General features: G+C 45.9%; 1 protein-coding gene across 2 annotated transcripts; it reads right to left on the bottom strand.

Moving 5' to 3' along the window:
* Nucleotides 1-41: 41 nt before the first annotated feature.
* Nucleotides 42-18,677, bottom strand: SUGP1 (SURP and G-patch domain containing 1). 2 transcript variants are annotated; one of them, XM_035569823.2, is made up of 14 exons: nt 18,452-18,677; nt 18,083-18,254; nt 17,389-17,492; nt 16,730-16,957; nt 14,961-15,084; nt 14,248-14,351; nt 12,449-12,572; nt 10,117-10,637; nt 5,216-5,322; nt 4,394-4,571; nt 4,027-4,133; nt 3,058-3,203; nt 1,475-1,604; nt 42-952 (listed from the first exon to the last, which is right to left on the bottom strand). In XM_035569823.2, the coding sequence occupies exons 1-14, from the start codon at nt 18,474-18,476 to the stop codon at nt 926-928; spliced, it is 2,097 nt and encodes a 698-aa protein (XP_035425716.1). In that variant the 5' UTR covers nt 18,477-18,677; the 3' UTR covers nt 42-925. The 2 variants fall into 2 exon arrangements, with proteins under 2 accessions (XP_035425716.1, XP_035425717.1); XM_035569824.2 differs by having other exon boundaries at nt 14,961-15,072; nt 18,452-18,503.
* Between the last annotated feature and the right edge of the window lie 179 nt (nt 18,678-18,856).

Raw genomic sequence — 18,856 nt, 5'->3', positions numbered from 1 at the left:
AGACTGCTCTTTCCAGTAATTCAGTGATTAAAACTAAGGAACAAGTGAGTTTTATTTTATTTACAGATTGAATGAAGAAAATTTGTACTTGTAGAGGAGTTTCATAGGACAACAAAATGCAAATGGCCTTTGACAATCTGCATTCGAAGGCTTGGTTCTTCATCACCCACATCCACGCACAGTGTTAGCAAGCCTCTCATTTTGCTAAGAAGCTGTGGGTGAACTTAGTGTTCAAGAAACCAAGAGGCTGTCGCCTCTGAAGTTGAATGAACATCCCCTGTGCTCCTCAACCCTTGCAGTCAATGCTCCATGCACTGATCCACACCTCTTCTTCCACAGGACAGAAGTAAAACAACTAGGCACTGGTTTTGCAATGTCAGTTGGAGGTCAGACTGTACTTCAGGCTTCATGACACCATCAGAACCCAGTTTGTCAGGGAATAAAGACTAAACAATAGCCCCAGGAGTTGGGTTGGTTGTCATACTTGCAATAAAAAAAATAAAACAAAAAAAGAGCAGCACAAGCTGCGTATCTGAACAACAGAGGACGTGCCATTAGGCAAAAAAATGCATTCCTTGTAAGTAACATGGCACTGAGCTATATACAAATGGAGTCCCTGAACTATTCCTATTGGTATCTTTGGTGCTACCCTTCCACTCAGCAGGGCACCGTGTAAGAATCTCCCTTCTCACCTGCTCTATTACCCTTCCTGAATCCCATCCAGGCCTTGTTACAACACGGTTGTCATGACACTCGAGTGTGCAGTGAGTGGGCTCGCAGGCTGTTCTTCTGGGTGAAAGATGGTATTGTGACTTCAATAAGTTTCACGATATTAGCAAATAAGAGAATGATAACGTAGTTTCATAACGTTTCACAGTAAAATTACAATTGTTTTGAAAATACATTGTCCCAAAAACAAACATTCTCAGTAGTAAGGTCGTCGTGGATTGTTCTGCGGGGAATAACGAGAGAAAATTAATCAAAATTGCTGTCTTCACAGAACAACAAGCATTTGAGCTTAATTATCTGAAAAAGCCACTGAAACGTGACATTTCTGACAGTGAAACCTCAGATTTCCCATCAAAAGTTACAAACGTAGTTTTCTAGGTGTGCTGGCATGCTGAAGTAACAAAGGCAAATGCAAACCTGAAAGCCTTCTCCAATCAGGAAAACAATTATTCAAAATAAGCCACGGATTCATGGACGACCCATCTGCTTCTTTTGTGTGCAGCATCTATACTTAGTAGTACCACAGAAAACTAAAGCCACCAACTTTTGTATTAAAAAAAACATAAGGAAAACTGTGCATCCGTGTATGTTTGGCTAACGACAAGTTGATTCAAAATGAGAATGAATCAAAGAAACTTTCACAGCATTTGCTCACTTGGTTACGTACTAGAAACACTCCCACCCTTATAAGATATGCACAAATCCTCAAAGGATTTGTCACTTTGGCTTGTCCGGGACACCTTACCAATGGATTTGGTCGGAACCGGTAGGCAAGCATCATTCGTTTACGGAATGCCTCGTACTCATCATCCTCCTTGGTTAGCTCTGCAGGACGATCGATGCCAAAACCAGCTCCATCCACAGCAGTAGTCCCCCTGTTTGGGAAGAGGGAAGAAAGCTTCCAAGGTAAGCAAACGTGATCACCTTCCCACTCACCGAAAATACCGTCTGCCTCCTGCTGTTGGAGCTCAGAGAACAAGCGTCAGGGAGCACTGGGCATCATCGCACAGAGCACCGCATCGAGACCGACAGGTAATACTGAGCAGATTATTGTATTTGCCACGTTTCTGCGTTGCCCTTCCAAATCAATGATGCTTGCTGTTGTCAGATGGAAGTAGTAGTGTCAACATGTATTTGCTTAAACTTTTAGAGCTGGAACAGAAATACTGTCTGTGCTTTGGATGCCTCCCTACTGAATGATGCTCTGACTGGCAGACTAACCTTCGGCAACTGAAGGCGCTGGTTTTGTACCTCAGTGAATGGAGGTAGACAGAACTGTTAACAACGTGCCTGCCTCCCATTCCTTCACTCCTGAAGAGTCCAAAATTGGAAACAGCCCATTTCCATTCGAACCTTCTTATCAGTCCTGAGAACAGAGATGGTAGAGCCCAAGCAAATCACCACCCTTGTTCAACCATGGTCAGGAGCTGCCTTCCTTCTGTTGTTTTAAAGCCTTGCTGTTTTGATCAGTGATCTTTTATCACAGGTCTTCTCTGAACAAATAAGCATGCTGCCAGAGATCTTCTTGCAAAAGAGGAGCAGAAGCCCTTTGTAGAGTTACTTTATGTTGTGCAGTAAACAAACAACTGTTATTTATAAAAGGATCTAATGCTAAAAAATAATTCAGAGCATTTCCTGTCACTGGTTTTGAAGTTCAGCACATGCTACCAACAGACGATCCATCTAAAAAGACGTTCTAATCTATTTTTGGATGGAACTCTCCCAAAGATTTTTTTTATATATAAAATGTGATCAAATCAGTAAACTTCTGTGCAAAAAAGTGACATCAAGAGAACTGCATGATCACACAGAAAGCTCTCTGCTATGGACTATGCTATTTTTCAAACGCAGGTCTATCAGTAGCATACATTGGTAAACGCCTTCCATCCGCAGTACACCAGAGACTAGCTAGCAGGCATCAAGAGTGTTCAGATGCAAAAGGCATGTTCTTTAATATTTAAATTTATGACTTTAAAGACATGCCCTCTGAGAGGTGAGGTACAGACGGGTGTTATCTTCATTTTATAGATGGGGAAACTGAAGAGAATGCAACTAAGAAAAACACACTATGCAAATTGAGATTTGAAACAAAACACTGGCTCAGATCAGACCTCCTGTCTGAGACACAGTAACAAACCCAGTCCTTGTGGGAAGGGAACCCCAAATAAATCAGAAACGATTTTTCTCCTTTGCTGTGAGGATTCCATATTCTGTTCAAGTGATGAATTGCAGTCACACTCACTGCAGCTGCTTCCAGTAGGCTAGGGTAGGAGCATCAATTATCAGCCTAAGAGGAAAGGACTAAATCAATAGTAGAAGAACTCTTACTTGCTGACTGGGTTTTTAATCCCCTGTCCATCTGAGCCAAGTCCCTCGCCTTCCTTCCAACCCATCTTCATTAGCATTTGATAACCTATGTTTTCCACAGTCAGTTTGAACTCTTTGTATTCAGAATAATCTGGTTCACGTCCTTCCTGCAGAGAGACAAAATGCAGAGTTGGCTATTTTGTATATGCACGTATATGCCTATCTTTGTGGGTCAAAAGAGGGAAAAAATCAGCTTCTGCTACTGGATGCTAGGGTGGTTCTGACAGTTAACAACTAGCATGATTTCTTGGGACTCCATTTCTGTACCACCACAGAGAACATGTAAATAATAAAGCACTGCACAGCCATGCATGCCCTACAACATAATCTGCAAGGAGCAGGGAATGCTACTGTGAGATTAAGCTGAGACACATTCAGCTCCTTGAATTTAAAGTTGCTCACTGGATCAAGTTTCAGATACGGTTCTTATATAAAACCAGGATCTCCAGGGAACGTCAGAACCCATGCCGCTTACAAGAAAACATTATCACGGATGCCAGCACCAAGAAGTTCTACAGTTTAGGAAGAATTGGCAGGTATGAAGTACTTTACATAAGCTTTTTGTGTGCTTTATGCTTTTGCTTTGGTACAATTGTCCGGATAAAAACTCAAATTTTCCTTGCTTGGTGTCAGCCACTGCTTATCTTAAACAGGAATGGCAGACAAAAGGGGGGTAGTTGGAGAGGTTTGTCTCTAGTTTCAGCTAACTCCCAAATACTGTCCCAATAGTCTGTGCTCTACCACATCTGTTTCTCTGCAAAGAGCAAACAACTAACCCCTTGTTTCCTACAGAAATAACAGTGAAGCACCTCAAAGCAGCAAGGTAGCTAACTGCTCTGACAAAGGGCTAAACGTGCTCGAGGTCTCTCTTATCGCTGCAGGACAAATAGGAAGCACTGCCACTGCCCTGTGAAATCTCTGCTATTTCACCTTCAATGCCTTGAACGTCTCCATGAATTTTTCCAGCTCATCCGGTGGAAGAAAGTCTCCGATGAAATGCTTCCCTCTGCCCATCTGGGTCAGCTGCTCAGCCCACTCTGCCCGAGAAACAAGGAGAAAACAGCAGTAACGCAGCGTTCTTTGATTCGAAATTTCAGAGAGTTTGTGAAGCATAAAGCCTCACAGAAACAGACTGTTATTATCTCCACTCAACAGGGAGGGAAGCCACGGCATGGACCAGTGAAAAAGTGACCCCTGTAACTCCCATGCTAACAACATGATCTCAGACATCTCCCCCTGGAGGCCTCTGTACAACTGCAGAGCAAGCAAGGTGTTTGCCTGGCAGCTCCCTGCACACCTCGCGTCTTGTCCATCTCCATGCGTCGAAGCTGATGCTCCCACGTTCCCAGCTCGCTGTCTACCTCTTCGTCACTGTCGTAGCCATGCTGGTGCTGCTGAATCGCCTTCTCCCACATCATCTGCATTTCCTGCATGGCTTGCTTGTGCTTCATGATCATGTCGTACATCTGCTGCATCTAGGGGAAGAGAAACAGAGACAAACCGGTTTATAGGCAGCAAAGCCTGCCACAGATGCACACAATTCGGTGGTAGAGCCCACGCCTGCCTCAGCTGCCATTCAGAACACAGGTTATGACAACTACAGGTCCCAACGGGCAGCGCTGCTGCTTGATCTGATCCGCTCGCTTCTCAGATCAAACAGGAGCATTACGTGCTGGTTCCTCTGAGAGGCACCTTGATATTAAAGCTGCCATCGTATCACCCCCCCAGTTTAAACACCCCCCTGATGTTCCAGCAAAAGCCAATTCTGCTCCCACTCCGCCCCAGCCTGCACATATCCCCTCACCTTCTCCACACTGCTAGAGCAATACATAACCAGCTGCAGACGTGACACACGAGACCTTATAGATTTTGGGTTTTAGTTTGGTAGCACAGCAATTGGCTGGCTTAATTCGTATTCCCCAAAGTCCTCTAAGATATTTCTGCTGACTGCAGCATCGCATGATTCTTAGACATTCAGCACAAATCCTAGAGATTTATTTGTGGGCCACTGGAAAACTTTCCTTGCTATCTCCACCTCCATTTTCCCATCTAACTCCGCCACGCTGCAGCACAATATGCAGGTACACGAACGATTTTGGAAGTATCTTCAGGGCATTACCTCCTGCTGCTCCTTCAGCTGTTTCTTCTGGGCCTCGGAGAGCTCTGTCACACCCACCAAGCCAACCGGTTTCCCTTTTTCATAACCAAGACCCTTGAGGTCCTGAACTGAAATAAGCACATGTAAAAAAGACTTTCAAAGATCTGAGACAGCCGCTGAGGCCAGTGAAACCGTTCCTCGAGACCCCCTCGTGAAGTTCCAGACCCATTTCATGGTTCCTGCATTCAGACACTTCGCTGTAGAACAACCACCTGGAGGGACTTAAGAGGTAGGAAAGCCCCTGGCTCGCACTGCCCTCGCCAGCCAGCTCAGAGCAATCCCTTACCACAGCCCAGGGCTCACCCCCAGCAGGCTGGCAACCCACGTCTCACATCCCCAGAGGTCACGCCTCATGGCAATCTGCTATGACACGCTTTAAAAATTATTGCTCCTTTCATCTTAATTCTCCTCCTAAGGCTTCCTCGTGAACCCAAGCCACTGCAAAGAGCGATACTTAATTATTCAGAATTGAGGCACGAGGAGATCTGAGCCTGTCACCATATTGTTTAATCTGCGCACGTAAGTGTCTGCTGATTACTATGTAAACAGCAACTTCATTCAAAATGAAAAGCAAAATGACCACATTAGAATAAAGACATGAGCATTATGCTGCTTTGGAAGTTACCATTCCCCAAGGAGATTTTAGTTTCTAATCTACAGGCTCAAGAAGAGTATTGCTAGGGACGTTGCCACTGGTTTCAAAGAGGGGACATTTTAAGTCTCTGCTTGACAATCCCACTGATGTATCCTCCTTTTCCTGCAGCATCCCATTTGGAAGCTCCTCCTTCGGAGTGACTTTTGCTGTTGTATCAGGTAAGCCCTGAAATAAGATATTATGATTATCTGGGCAGGAAACCCACTGATTTAAAATGACCACACGACACCGAGTTCAAAGCACAAGCTAAAGGAAAGAGAGGGGAGGGAACAAAAAGGAAGCCTATTTGTAATTGCTGCACCATGAAAAAGAGTAATATAAACATTGCTGGGGCTGCAAAAAAGAGATTTACAATGGAGATTGCCTTGCAATCGTGGTTCGTATATATCTAGCAGAGCTGGCAGCTCCCCTCTAACGCACCTCAGAATTAAGATTCCAACGGTTAAATATTTAAGGGATTAAAAGAAGAGACACAACCACACTTGAAAGCACGTTGCATTTTTCAACACCAGGAAAAGAATTTCCTCCTAATGACTGCAAAAACCTCAATTTGAATGTAAGTCCAGACTACAGTTAAATGATGCTTCATTAATTATTCATTATCTATTAATTATGAAGCCCAATAATAATAGGATCATTGTTCATGACACCAAATGTCTACACAGCATGCTAATTAGGCCCCAGGGGTCGTCTTCTCCCTTCCTCTTATTCTCACCCAGGGCAATTGATCTGAGCAATCTCATCCCCCTCCTTTCCCGCATGCTTTTGGCCGAGCGTGCCACAATTGGGAAGTGGCTTCCTTAACTCCAGCCTCCCAAGGAGAACATGAAACAGCACATCCAGCCTCCCTCGCACAGCCAGAGCCTCTGCACATTCGCACCAGCACTGGCAGTCAACTCTGCAGGAAGAGTTATGTAAAACACTGCAAGAGGTTTTCTGAGAGCAAGAAAGCAATAAGTAGTGTTACACCAGGTTTGGTGCTAGGATAAGCACTTTCAGCTCCCAGGAAATAAGAGCAAATAGAAAAATAGACCTATCTACTACTGAAAAAGAGCCTGATTTTGGTCTCAGAGAGCAGTGACATTTAGAGACAGTTTTGATGAACACACTACGCTATTCCATGTAAAACCCACTACAAAGAAGAATCCGTCCCCAAACATTATGTGAGGGTGGGGCACTTCAGCATCAGCCCTAGTCAGATTCACCTCCTGTCTCAGGGCATGGGAAAGCTTTCTCTGAATGCACTGAGGAAGACTCTGCCCTTCACAGAGGTCAGCAGCTCCTTGGCTTCATTCTGAATTGCATAAACACTCAGGCTAAGAGCCAGGCATGGCTCTAGAGGTCCCACAAGCTGGTAGCTCGCCAGCATATAACCACCTTAAAGGAGAGAGGTGAGACTGTAGCATCATCTTTTACACCCCAGAAAGCATATGCCACTGCTGCTTCCTGTGCTAAAACTACATCTGGTTCGTCTGACTGCTCTGGTACCTTGCAGACTTTATGCTGAGATGATGCTGAAAGAGTCACTGCAGAAATTTAGCTCTGGGGGATATTTTTGTAGTCTTGGCCCAGAGCATCACAATACAGGAAGAGTTGACGGAAAAAGCAAGGCTCTGCCTTAAGTCTACATTTGAAGATAAAAGAAAAACTGTTTATAAATAAGATGTCAATGTATTTGCATAAAAAATAGATAATAAGGTTTATACGTTCCTTACACCAGGCAACAATACGCAGGAGATACGAAGCTGCTTCTCAGCCTCCTGTTCAGCAGGCTTGGGAAAAGTATATTTTTCCCTTGAATGACATCAGCTTTGCCTACAGGGTTAATGGTGCAGTCTATCTGCAGCATTGGCAGAAGACTACCTGAAGGTTTATCCCTTTCCCACATGCCCAAAGAGGAGCCTGTTACAACTGAAGCGAATGTCCTTTAAGAACAGCAGAAGAAATTCCAATAAAAAAGTGCCTGAGTTGTTGTCCTACAGCTTAAAGATCTTAATTAAAAATAATCAGACGCAAATCAGTCCAATATTAAGTTTCAGAATATTCTAATGACAGCCTATAGTATCCCATTAGTCCACAGAATCCACTAATCACAATATCTGTGCTCTGTTCAGCTTTTTAGACATTATAGCCCCTGCAGTACATAGGCAGTTAAGCGTTCTGATATCAATAAAAGAAGAGCCTTGTTTCTGTCCAAAAGGACTACATTTTCTCCTCTCCGTGATACTGATCTATTACTAAGAGGATACGAGAGGAATCAGAACAGCCCTCCACTAAATCCAGAACAATTGCTAAGGATAAAGGACTAAGATGTAGATATTTAGGTACCAAAGCGTATTGTGCAACTAACCTTCCAGAGGACTAGGAGTGCAATTTGGAATTCTCTTCACCTGTCAGGTTGAAGATGTTAATTCTAGAAAGGGATTAGTCCATCTGAACGAATAAAAAAATAATCCTTCCCCCTACAGAGCATTAACAGTGCATTAATGGTTGATTTGTTATGCCTGGCAAATTGTTTGCCGTCCTTTTCTCCCGCTTGACACAAAGCCCTGTAGAAAGTGAGCACGAGCACAGCTAGCATGTCCCTGTCTAATTAAGAGAAGACTAAAAGAGCCAGGGGAGATTTCAGCAGGAAGCATGCTGGAACGAGTACACGGATACTCTTGCAGGCCCTCACTGCAGCAGGAGGCATTAAGATGGAATCTGATGCTTGTTTTGATAGCGCCTGCCCAGCTTCATCATCTAAGCTTCATTACTGTCTGCAAGAAAAAAGAAATTACTCTAGAGGTACGAAATAAGACTTTCATATCTGATTTCTGGATTACTACAAGCAGCAATTCAAGGTCAAATGAATGAGCTACCCAGGTCAGTATCTTGTCCTGTACATACAGGACACATAGGTAAGAATTCTGTATAGGGCTATGATCAGAAAATCAGATGATGTAGGAACTTCTCTTCATCTGCATTTGAAGTGCTGGATGAGGAGATTGAGCGCTTCCTTCCTGACCTCTCTGCAGAACCTACAGACTCCATGGCATATACAGCCAACCCTACACCTTATCCAAGCCTAATAATCAAAGCTATTAAAAGGTTGAGAGACTATGCCCTCTATAACCCAGCCAAAGCAGAAGACCCACTGACTTGCTGGAGCAGTGAATTCTACAGACTGACCACGTGTTGAAAACTGTGTGTGGTCTCACCCTGCAGCTCTGGAAATTACACCTTGTTTTCTATTACTTGCCCCACTTCATCCGTTCTGTGATTGCTCTTTGAAAAAGGTCCTTATTTAGACAGGTACTTATTACTTCTCCTGCGACTCTAATGCTGTACTATTAATTCACCCAGTTTGCCAACACCGACTGCCTTATCTCGCATCTTTTCTTTCTCCTTTTCACATCCTTTCCCCATACCACGCTAACTGGGCAAAGGATTCAAAGGCGCCGTCTTAAATGTCTGCACTCACCTGTTGTCCTTGGATGACTCAAGTTTTGTATGCATCTCTAACTGTCTGCCTAATTACCTACCCGCACATGCACAGATGTGCCACAAGAGTTCAACCTCTGAGAGCTCGCTGCAAGTGCCTAGACTGGAAGAATTATCTTCCAACACTTGAACAGGGCTGCACCCCCTGGGTGCACTTGGCAGGTGAAGCAACAGGGGCATCAGCCTCACCACTGGAAGAGGACTGTGAACCCTGCCTGTAATCAAATGAACTGAAATGGGTATAAATTGGAACGGGGAGTAAGACTCGTGTCTGCCAGCACTCAGGGAGCAGCTATTCCCATTTAGCCTTCTGATCAGTTAGAGCGAGATGGAAGTGCTGCCCAGGGGTTTTATCCTACCATGGGAATAAGCACAGTTCAGCTTTGATATTTGTTTTCTGACAGACACTCTTCCTGAAGTGAAATAGCCCGAAATAGTGTAGAGGCTGAGGCTCTAATGAGCTATAGCACAGCAGGGTTTTACAGATAGCTGAAGAACGATAAGATCCAATCCCTGGTGTCAGAGAGATAAAGTGGTTTATCTGGGTTTCCACACAGGGAGAGTTAGCTGCTGGACCCAGCTGAAAGATAGGGGGCTGCCGACCAAGGAGATTACAACAAGAGATAGACTCGCTGGATTTTCTGTTTACAAAGCCAGCTGGGCTAAGGCAGAACTCACCCCCCAGGAAAAACAGTTATTTAACCCAATATACAGAGCCACTAACCTGAAAGAGGGGAGGGAGAATCCAGCTGCTGGATCAGCTGCGGGAGGGGCAACTCAACCTTGTCCTCCTCTGGCCCCCACCTGCTCTTCCGCTTCTTTTTCGTGGTGCCCGTAGCAGCGGCCGTAGCTGTCGGTGCAGCAGTGGTTGTAGCCGTCTCGTTAGGCAGAGTTGAGGAGGAGGATGGTGAAGGTGAGGGCAACAGCGAAGGCACGGGCAAGGGCACGGGCAGCGGTGGGGGCACTGGCAAGGGCAACGGGGACGGCACCGGCAAGGGCACTGGCAGGGGCAGAGGGGAGGGCACGGGCAAGGGTAAGGGCAGAGGTAAAGGCAAAGGGGAGGGCACGGGCAAAGGCAAGGATGATAAAGAGAGGGGTGACGGCGATGCCTCAGGACTGCTCTTCCTTTTCAGGCTGGACTCCGCAGGCACGGGGGCACTCGCAGCGCTGGTTTTGGCCTTACGGAACTCCTCCAGTTTTTGCCGGTAATACTTGTAGCCTTTGCTGTTCGGCTCATATAAAAACCTACGGGGGGGGGGAAGAAAAAAAAAAAAGGACATTTGGATGTAACGGTCATATCCAGGGGTTGGATGTGGCACAGTTAGGTCAGGGCTTCTCTTTCCTGCAATGTTCTTGCGCAGCTAGCCCTCCCGCACCCTTCCTTGCTCTCCAGCACCATCCTGTGTGTGCGTGCACGTACTGCAGGGTCCCACGTGCTTTACAAGGTAGACTGCAAGCCTTTGGGATCCAGAAGCGTACTTCCCATTCGTGAGCAAACCACAGCTATTTATGGTGCCAAATAAACACACGGTACTGAAAAGGATCTCGGTACGCTTGTGGAAACGCAAGGTCCTCCCCCAGAACACACTGGCCTTCCAGTACACGTCTGGAAAAACTGCAAGGGCACCACAACATGTTGGATTTCAGTTCACAGAAGAAAACAAACATTCATGTCTTGCCAAGAAGAATGCCAAACCACTGCCTAAAGAAACTGCTCCCAGCCCTCTATTCAGGCTAGAGGTGTAGACATTAACAGCCTGCTTAATTATACCATGACTGCTCCTTCTGTTCCCTCATACACAGAAAAAACACTGCTTTAGTTGCTACCCCTTCCAGAAATAGGCATCTCTGACCTTTTGGGTAAAATAAAGCTCCTTAGTCTCTGTGGGAAGAACATGAACAATCTTCAGTCTAGCAGCAATGTAAAAAAAAAATAAATAAAAAAAATTCAATACACTCATGTTTATTACAAATATATCTTTTTGGGCTCCCTTCAAACACTTCACGCAGAAACTTTGTCTATTCCTAACATCTCTGCAATCTTCTTTTTGGAGAGGACCAGTTTAATACGTGATACATCCTCTCCTGAGGACAATGCCTGCTCCTACAAGAAGACATAGGAGACAACAGGTCTCTCCATTTATCGCTGCACAACAGCTACAGGCTAACACAAGCAGAACTCTGACATTTTAAAATGCACTAAATTTGATCTTGCATCCCTCCATTTGAATAACAGCATTAGGGACTGATTCAGGACCGAGCAGAGGGCAAGACAGGGCCCTCTGCATGGCAAATCTGATGAGACCTTAGCAGAGGAGGTAGTGTTTAACTTGACCGTGCTCAGGTGGGATCATGGTGGTGTTTTAAAGTAAATAATGATGCAGCTCAGACATTAGCACATCTGTCAGATGTGATTCACAACACAAGGGGACTACCCAAGGGGGCCAGAAGGCAGCCAATAAAATGCCAAAATATCAGCAACAAAATAAGGCTTCCTGAGCCCCACTTCCCTCCCAGAGAACACACCAAATTGTTTGTAAGAGCAGAAAAATGAAACAAGGATGACACCAAAGGGAGCCATTAAACAGCTGTCAGTAAGCGCTGAAGGGAACGATTCACATCTGATGTGGTAAAAACGATATTCCAAAGGGGGACCTAATGGTGAAGGACTACTACCTGCGCGTTGGTGAGGATGCTGCGTAAGGAGCAACCCAGGAGATTAATTGGGCAACAGCAGTAGGAGCGGTGGATGGGGGAACACAACAGAACCCACTTCTAGGGAACGGTTTAAAGGTTAGAATTATGCCAGTACGTTGCAACAGCAAGCAGGCGGGGAGGGGTGCAAGCCGTAAATTAACTGTGGAGAAAGCAAACTGATTCCTTTCTCTCTGCGCCTTGCTTTAAATTGTGAAACTTCAGACTGCAAAAGTATCAAACTGTGTTGTCCTTGTGACTTCAGACTTCCAAGCTTGTCTATCATTTCCCCTTTGGAAAACAATAAAAAAAACAACATCCAAGCCTACACACCACACTCAGCAGCAGGCTTCTTCCTTTACCTGAAAGCATGGTTCTCACGGTTGTTCTGCAAGGCAATAGCTTCCACCTCGGGACCCCCGTCCGCTATGAACCTGGCCAGTTTCTCAGCACAGTTCTTTGTCTCTTCGTCCTCTGGGGGTGAAACTTTAAGCAGGCTGTCAGTACTGGGCCCAACTCACACAAGCAACAGTCAAAGCCTATCTGTTCTAAGAACCCCAAGAGCAGAATAAGGGCAAAAGGTCGAGTTTAATTTTTAGAAATATTAAACATAAACAGAGTTTATATCACAAAAACATGATAGTGCATTACGGTTGTACAGTAAATCTCTAACCAGAGGAGTGCCCATTCACACATCACCGTCCTCTGTGCCAGGAGCTAGATGAGAGCAGATTAACAGACAAACCAGCTTTTGTCTCCAAAGATGGACAAGCTTTTCTCTCTACTGCAGAGGAAGTTTGTTTCTTCCTCACGTCACGTACTTTTCCATAGTATTAAATCTCAGTACTAGCAATTATTTCTCATTAAAGGCTTTGCCACTGAAGTCCACAGGAGCAAATGGGAAGAAAAAGTGGCAAACTAATAACGTACAGTAATCCCACTTGTACCGACTGTCACTACACATCTGCTGGCCATTTTAGGGGAGGGCTGTAGGACAGAGGAAACTCTGCGTGAAACAGTCCCAATCCTCACCTGGAAGAGGTGACCACTGCAGCCTTGGTCCAAAGGCACAGAGAAGGCTCAGGCCATTAATATTTCAAGCATATTTGATGTTTATAAGGAGCCAGGCAAATACGTTATTTAGCCTTGACAGCCTTATATGACATTTGCTACCTGCACAGTACCAGTGCCAGTACTCCAGTGTGCTGGCACAGGACCAGGAGGCAGAAGACATGATTATAAGCCACGGATAAGTCATAACTTTTCCTTGCTTCAATATTGCACACCTGTAAAGTATGGATAATACTGCTTAGCTTCTAAACTGTTGTATCAGCCAGTTGATACTGGTAAGAAGCTCCTTCAGCCTACAGTCTATTACGCCAAGATTTGTTTGAGCCGTTAACTCATCAGCATGACAGCTAAATTGCATCAATGCTGCCTTCCACAGGAAAGGAAGCTGACACAGAGAAGCCGAGTGATTTGCCAGGGCCACATGGCAAGCCCAAAACAGAGGCTGGACTGGAAGCAATAAACGCCCAGCCCGCAGACCACGCTTCACCCACAACAGTTTTTGTCTCCTAACAGAGTTAACCTGGTTCCACTGCCCGCAACACCTGTCTGCTGGCAGATCACCCACATCTGCTGTTTTCCCACCTGGAATCACAGTCCCTTATTTAAGGGTTTGTGTCTCAAGCAGAACGTAAAAGCTTCAGATAGGGAAATGGCAGCAGAAGTGAGGATTATGTTCAAAGAAACCTTTTCAATGATAACAAGTCAAATAACATACAAGAATAACCACTTTTCCTTGGTGCATTTTTAGGACTGAAGGACTTTCCAGATCACACATAATGGTGAATCATTTTAAGCTCACTTTAAGTATTTTGGAGAAATACAATGCAAATCTCTTTCAAGAGCCTTTCACACAGAACGTGGTGTAGAATGCCGTGGGCTTGGGAGAAAAAAACATCTTGGCAACAGAGTTTGATGCCATAGGTCACCATCTCCTTTGATTTTGAAATTTTATTTACAGGCAGCCAGCCAGCTAAACATCCATTCCCACTGTTTCCAGGACAGAGCTTACGTGCAATTACAGAGAGAATGAAGAAAACAAACATAACTTCTGTAATTCATAGAGTATTCTCTGGATCACAGTCTTAATTACCTTTCTGAGAAGAGGATGCCTGAGAACTTTGATTCTCTTTTCTTATCTCTGCCACTTTCTTTCTGTAGTAAAGGAATTCTCTGCTGTTCTTATCATGTAAAAACCTAAGGTGGAGATGAAGGAAAAACAGCAAAAAAACGTGCATCAGCAATGACTGTAAAAAAAAAAAAAAACACGATACCCTAGGGATGCAAACACCTCAGAACTAGAGAGAACAAAATAAATTACTCAGAATGCGCTTAAACTGTGGGTTACAAAGTCTTTAGCACATATAAATATACATAGCTCTAACCTAAAGACTTGTACCCAAATGTTTTGTGTTACTTCACAAAGAAAAATAAGTAAGTCTCTCCTTTTCACGTAAGAGGGGACCCTCTGTCCTCAGCCACACAGCGTATCAATGGCAGAGGAGACAGGATCAGTCCCAAGAACCAGACCGGTGTCCCCACAGACTAGGTGCCGTGCATGCAGCCAGATCTCCCTGGCTATATCCTAACCGTCTGATCCGTGTCTGCAGCACCACCACAGCATCGCTTGCTGCCTCAGTTTCCCCCATCTATAAACCAAAAGCAATTATTTGCAACAGCGCTCAGATCCACCTAACGATAATTAAACCAGAAACACTCATGAGAGCTACGTGTACGAGGCTGATGTTCTTCCTCCTACAAAGAGGGAGCGTTCTGCTTTGGCAGACAGGTTAGCACCACACTTACGAAAAAGCTGGGTTATCCTTGTAGTCTTCCATAGCGACCTTCTCTAACTCTGGTCCCCCTTCAGCCACGAACCTAGCCAGCTTTTCCACCACTTGGCGGGTCTCCGCATCCTCTGGGGGCAAAACTTTAAGCAGGCTGTCAGTACTGGGGTTCAACTCACACACCAAACAGGCAACAGGTACATTACTTCTAAGAACCACGGCGACAGACAAAAGTAGAACGGGAACGGGAAGAAAAAGGATGAAATGGGGGATCCAGTCTTACACAGCTGTACAAATCACAATCTTTAGGTTACAGTCAGCCTCTGCCCTCCCCTGCTAGGAAGCAAATATTCAGACTAAATCCTTCCTACAAGGAAAAGCCTAAAAACTGGCTCACCACAGTTTAGGGCGCAACTTCAATTGCGACGTAATTTGCTTCTGACAATTCTACTCCACACAAAACACATGGTGGGAAGGAATGGGGTTTTTTAAACACAAAACCCCAACCACATCACTGAAGATTACAAATTCCAGTTCCCAAGACATCGTTCTGTACCAAGACAGCACAGACAGCTTGCGTAGCTGGAGCATATAGTTCTTCCTACTGGCACATGCCCATGTCCCAACCCTCACTTGGAGGGAATCCCATCGGAGATGAGAGCTCAGTCTCCAAGAAACTGTATTTTGGCTTCTGCGCCAAGAAAGGAACCCACTAGCACTGACAGTTATTACAGAGCCGATGTAGGACACATTTGATGGAAACTAAACACAGACATTCGTCTAGACAACAACATTTTGGGTAGGCCACTGAACACAGAGCACACAGGAGCAGAGGTTTCTGCACTGCTCTAGACTACTTGGAACCCAGGGTCCGTGTTCGGCCTTCACCTTCTGCAGCCAGCAGCTATTTATCACGTTCCCGCAGTGCGTTTTATGCTTGGGTTCAGACTCGCTAAGATTACACTTTTATAAATCCCACCAGCAATAGCTAGACCTTACACGTAAACATGTAATGAAATGAATCGTGACACAAAGCTCAGTGAGACTTATTTAGCAACTCCAATCTAATTTTATACTTGATTAATAAGTCCGCGTGAAATTCAGATTATTAACCAAATCTGCCTTCTGGCTTCCTAGCCTAGGTTATTCACAGACACACGGTTATTTAAGTGTTGTAATATTCAGCATTGATTTTATATCCTGCTTAAGATTCGAGACTTTTGAGGTGAGATTTTCTAATAAGACTTTGGGAAGAGGCAGGAACTTTGATTTTAACCGATTGTACTTCTGTGCCTTTCATTTAGTATATGTATTAGTATTTAGTATACTTAGTTTTATTCATTTGTACATGCATTTTTCCCCTTACACAACCACTCCTAAACTCAGGACTTTTCATCTCATGCCATTTAAAAAACTAAAATTTCACATTAAACACAAGCATTACACTTACATCTTTTTCAAGGTAACTCAGCACCAGCCATTGATGAATCCAACTGTATAAAAAGCAGAATTCTTATCGAGTTCCGTAATAATTATATTCTGCTCTTAATGGAGCTCGATATTCTCTCACCTTATTTTCACAGAAGGTCACACGCTGTTTGACTTGGTAACTCAGAGAAAATGATCTCCCCAGGCACAAACCAGACCCAGCCTAACTATGGTGAGTGGCCTATCTCCCACACCAAGCTCAGGCTAGATAAAAAACAACCTTCTAAAACTCAACTGGTATCACTAGGGGAAGTGAACCTGAACCCCAAAACGAACAACGTAATACAAGGTGTTATTTACCTTTAATTTCCAACCACTGCTCATAATCTTCCTCCTCATCTTCATCTGGCGACTGAAACACACTGAGGCGGTTAACGACTGGGGTCTGTTTGGAATGGGAGTAGTTCTTCGCCTGCTGCAGCATGCTGCTCAGGACCTGACCGGGGCGCTTCCCAAACAGCATAGGTTTCTTCCCAGCATTTGGTGCAGAAGCGTTTGACGAGTTATTAGTAGAACTTTGGGGAGGTTCTTAGAAAAGAATGAGGGGGAAAATAATTCCTGGGCATTCTTACTGTTTTCATCTCAGCAGGTTACAAATAACAACTCAAGCAGTGACACAGCTGCAACAGGCTGTTATTTTCAGAGTAAGTTAAAGACATTGACTGGGAAAAGCCGCACAACTAAGTGAAAGCTACGATGATTTCTACAAAGTAAGATTCAAGCTAGAAGAAAGATGCTCGTCTTTACAGCACCTATAAGTTGAAAGAAATACAAACGTCCCTATCACATCCCGAAGAAAGACTTAAATCCAAATTTAAAGGGGTCATTGTTGCTTTAGAACTCACTCATACTGGTAACAGCTCATAGCAGGATTTCTAAAGGAAACATACATGAAGGCAGCTCACACAAAGCTGGGATCATCACGAGAAGGAAGGCCTGTTGCTCAGAAGTCGACCTACCAGCACTCGACTTTTCCTTCTGCAGCTTGAGAAACTGCTGGAGGAAACTGCCATCATTAACAAACTTGTTGGAAACAGAGGCTTCGTTGTCAGTACCGTCATCTCTAAATAGAAAAAGAACAGCAGGTGATGGTACACTCCAGTCCGCTTATACGCATTTATTTCGGACAGAAAATAAGATAAGTGCCAGCGGTCCCTAATCTCTCTTATTTTGAAAGTACACCCAGCTTTTCAAAAGCACAAGAAGCGTTCAGCTTGCTGCTGGTGACATTTACCTCTGGTTTCCACCAGGCTCCCTTGCTACCACATTGAAACAAGATTTCTACTTGCAGGGTTCTGCTGTTGTGCTTTCAGGAACTCTAGGTAGGCGTTTAACCATGGATTGTGCTAACTCTGAGGGAGTTACAATTGCAAAAAAAGTAGCAATTAAGAAGCAGAGGGAAAACATAATAGCGCTAGGTTAAAAACGTTTGTTGTCAGGACTTGTCTGTTAACATCAGCATCTGGAAAACCTGGGGAGATCAGTTAAACTGAAGGAGCCCGGTGTCGCCGATCCCAACGTTTAACCCTTCAATTATCAGCTTCAGCCTCGTCAGCGCTTGCCTCCCAGCACAAGACCTTGGCAGAACTGCCCTCCCATTTTATCTGACACCCGCTTTCCGCCACCCCCAGCCGCACCGCTCCCCTCACGCACTCTCCGAAGAGGGGCAGCTGCCGGATGCGCAGGGAGTTCTGCCTCTCCTGCTGCTCCAGGCGGGCCTCGATCTCCCTCTTCTTCTGCGCTATCAGCTCCTCCTGCTGCAGGATATTCGCGGTCGTCTTGGCCGATTTGGACTGCGAGACGCCGAACCACCGGCTGGCCTTCCCTGGAGAGGGGGGAAAAGGAGAAGAAGGGGGGCGATTAGCGCCGGGCGCGGCGCAATTAGCTCCCGGGGGGCCCTGGCGGAACCGTGAGGGCAGACCCCGGGCCCGAGGCGCTCCGGGGGCGCGGATCCCTCAGGGGCGCAGCGGGCCGCGGCCCCCCGAGGCCGTGGGGAGCCCCCGGGAGCGGCCCGGGCCCTACCCGGCGCCTCGCGGGGGTTGTCCATTTTGGAGCTCCCGGCCCACCATGCACCGCGGCCGGGAGCGGAGCGCCGCCGCCGCCGCCAAGGCTGCTGGGAGGTGTAGTCCGGCGAGGTGTCCGCCTCCCTCCCGGATCACCGGGACCGTGCGGAGGGCCGAACCGCTCCGCTGAGGCGGGAGGGCCGCGCCACGCTCCTTCCTCCCCCCCCTCAGCACCCCTCTACGGCAGCACACGCCCAAACTACAACCCCCATGATGCCCCGCGCGGGCCTCCCGCCTCCCCCACCCTCCCCGTATCTCCCCCCCGGCAACGCGCGGCGGACTCCAACTCCCATGGTGCCCCGCGCGCACCGCCCCTTCCCCCTTCCACCCTCCGCCTTCCCCCCCCCGCCCCCCCCCCCTCCCG

This window comes from Cygnus atratus, chromosome 26 (assembly GCF_013377495.2).
Source record: "Cygnus atratus isolate AKBS03 ecotype Queensland, Australia chromosome 26, CAtr_DNAZoo_HiC_assembly, whole genome shotgun sequence".
NCBI classification, from domain to species: Eukaryota; Metazoa; Chordata; class Aves; order Anseriformes; family Anatidae; genus Cygnus; species Cygnus atratus.
This window is presented reverse-complemented; position numbering and strand designations above follow the sequence as displayed.

Coding starts and splice junctions, on each gene's coding strand:
- SUGP1 (XM_035569823.2), bottom strand. CDS start 18,476: ATGGACAACCCCCGCGAGGCGCCGG. Junction 16,958..17,388: donor GAAGGAAAAGTCGAGTGCTG/GTAGGTCGACTT, acceptor TTCTTTTCTAAG/AACCTCCCCAAAGTTCTACT. Junction 10,638..12,448: donor CGTGAGAACCATGCTTTCAG/GTAAAGGAAGAA, acceptor CCCCCCCCGTAG/GTTTTTATATGAGCCGAACA.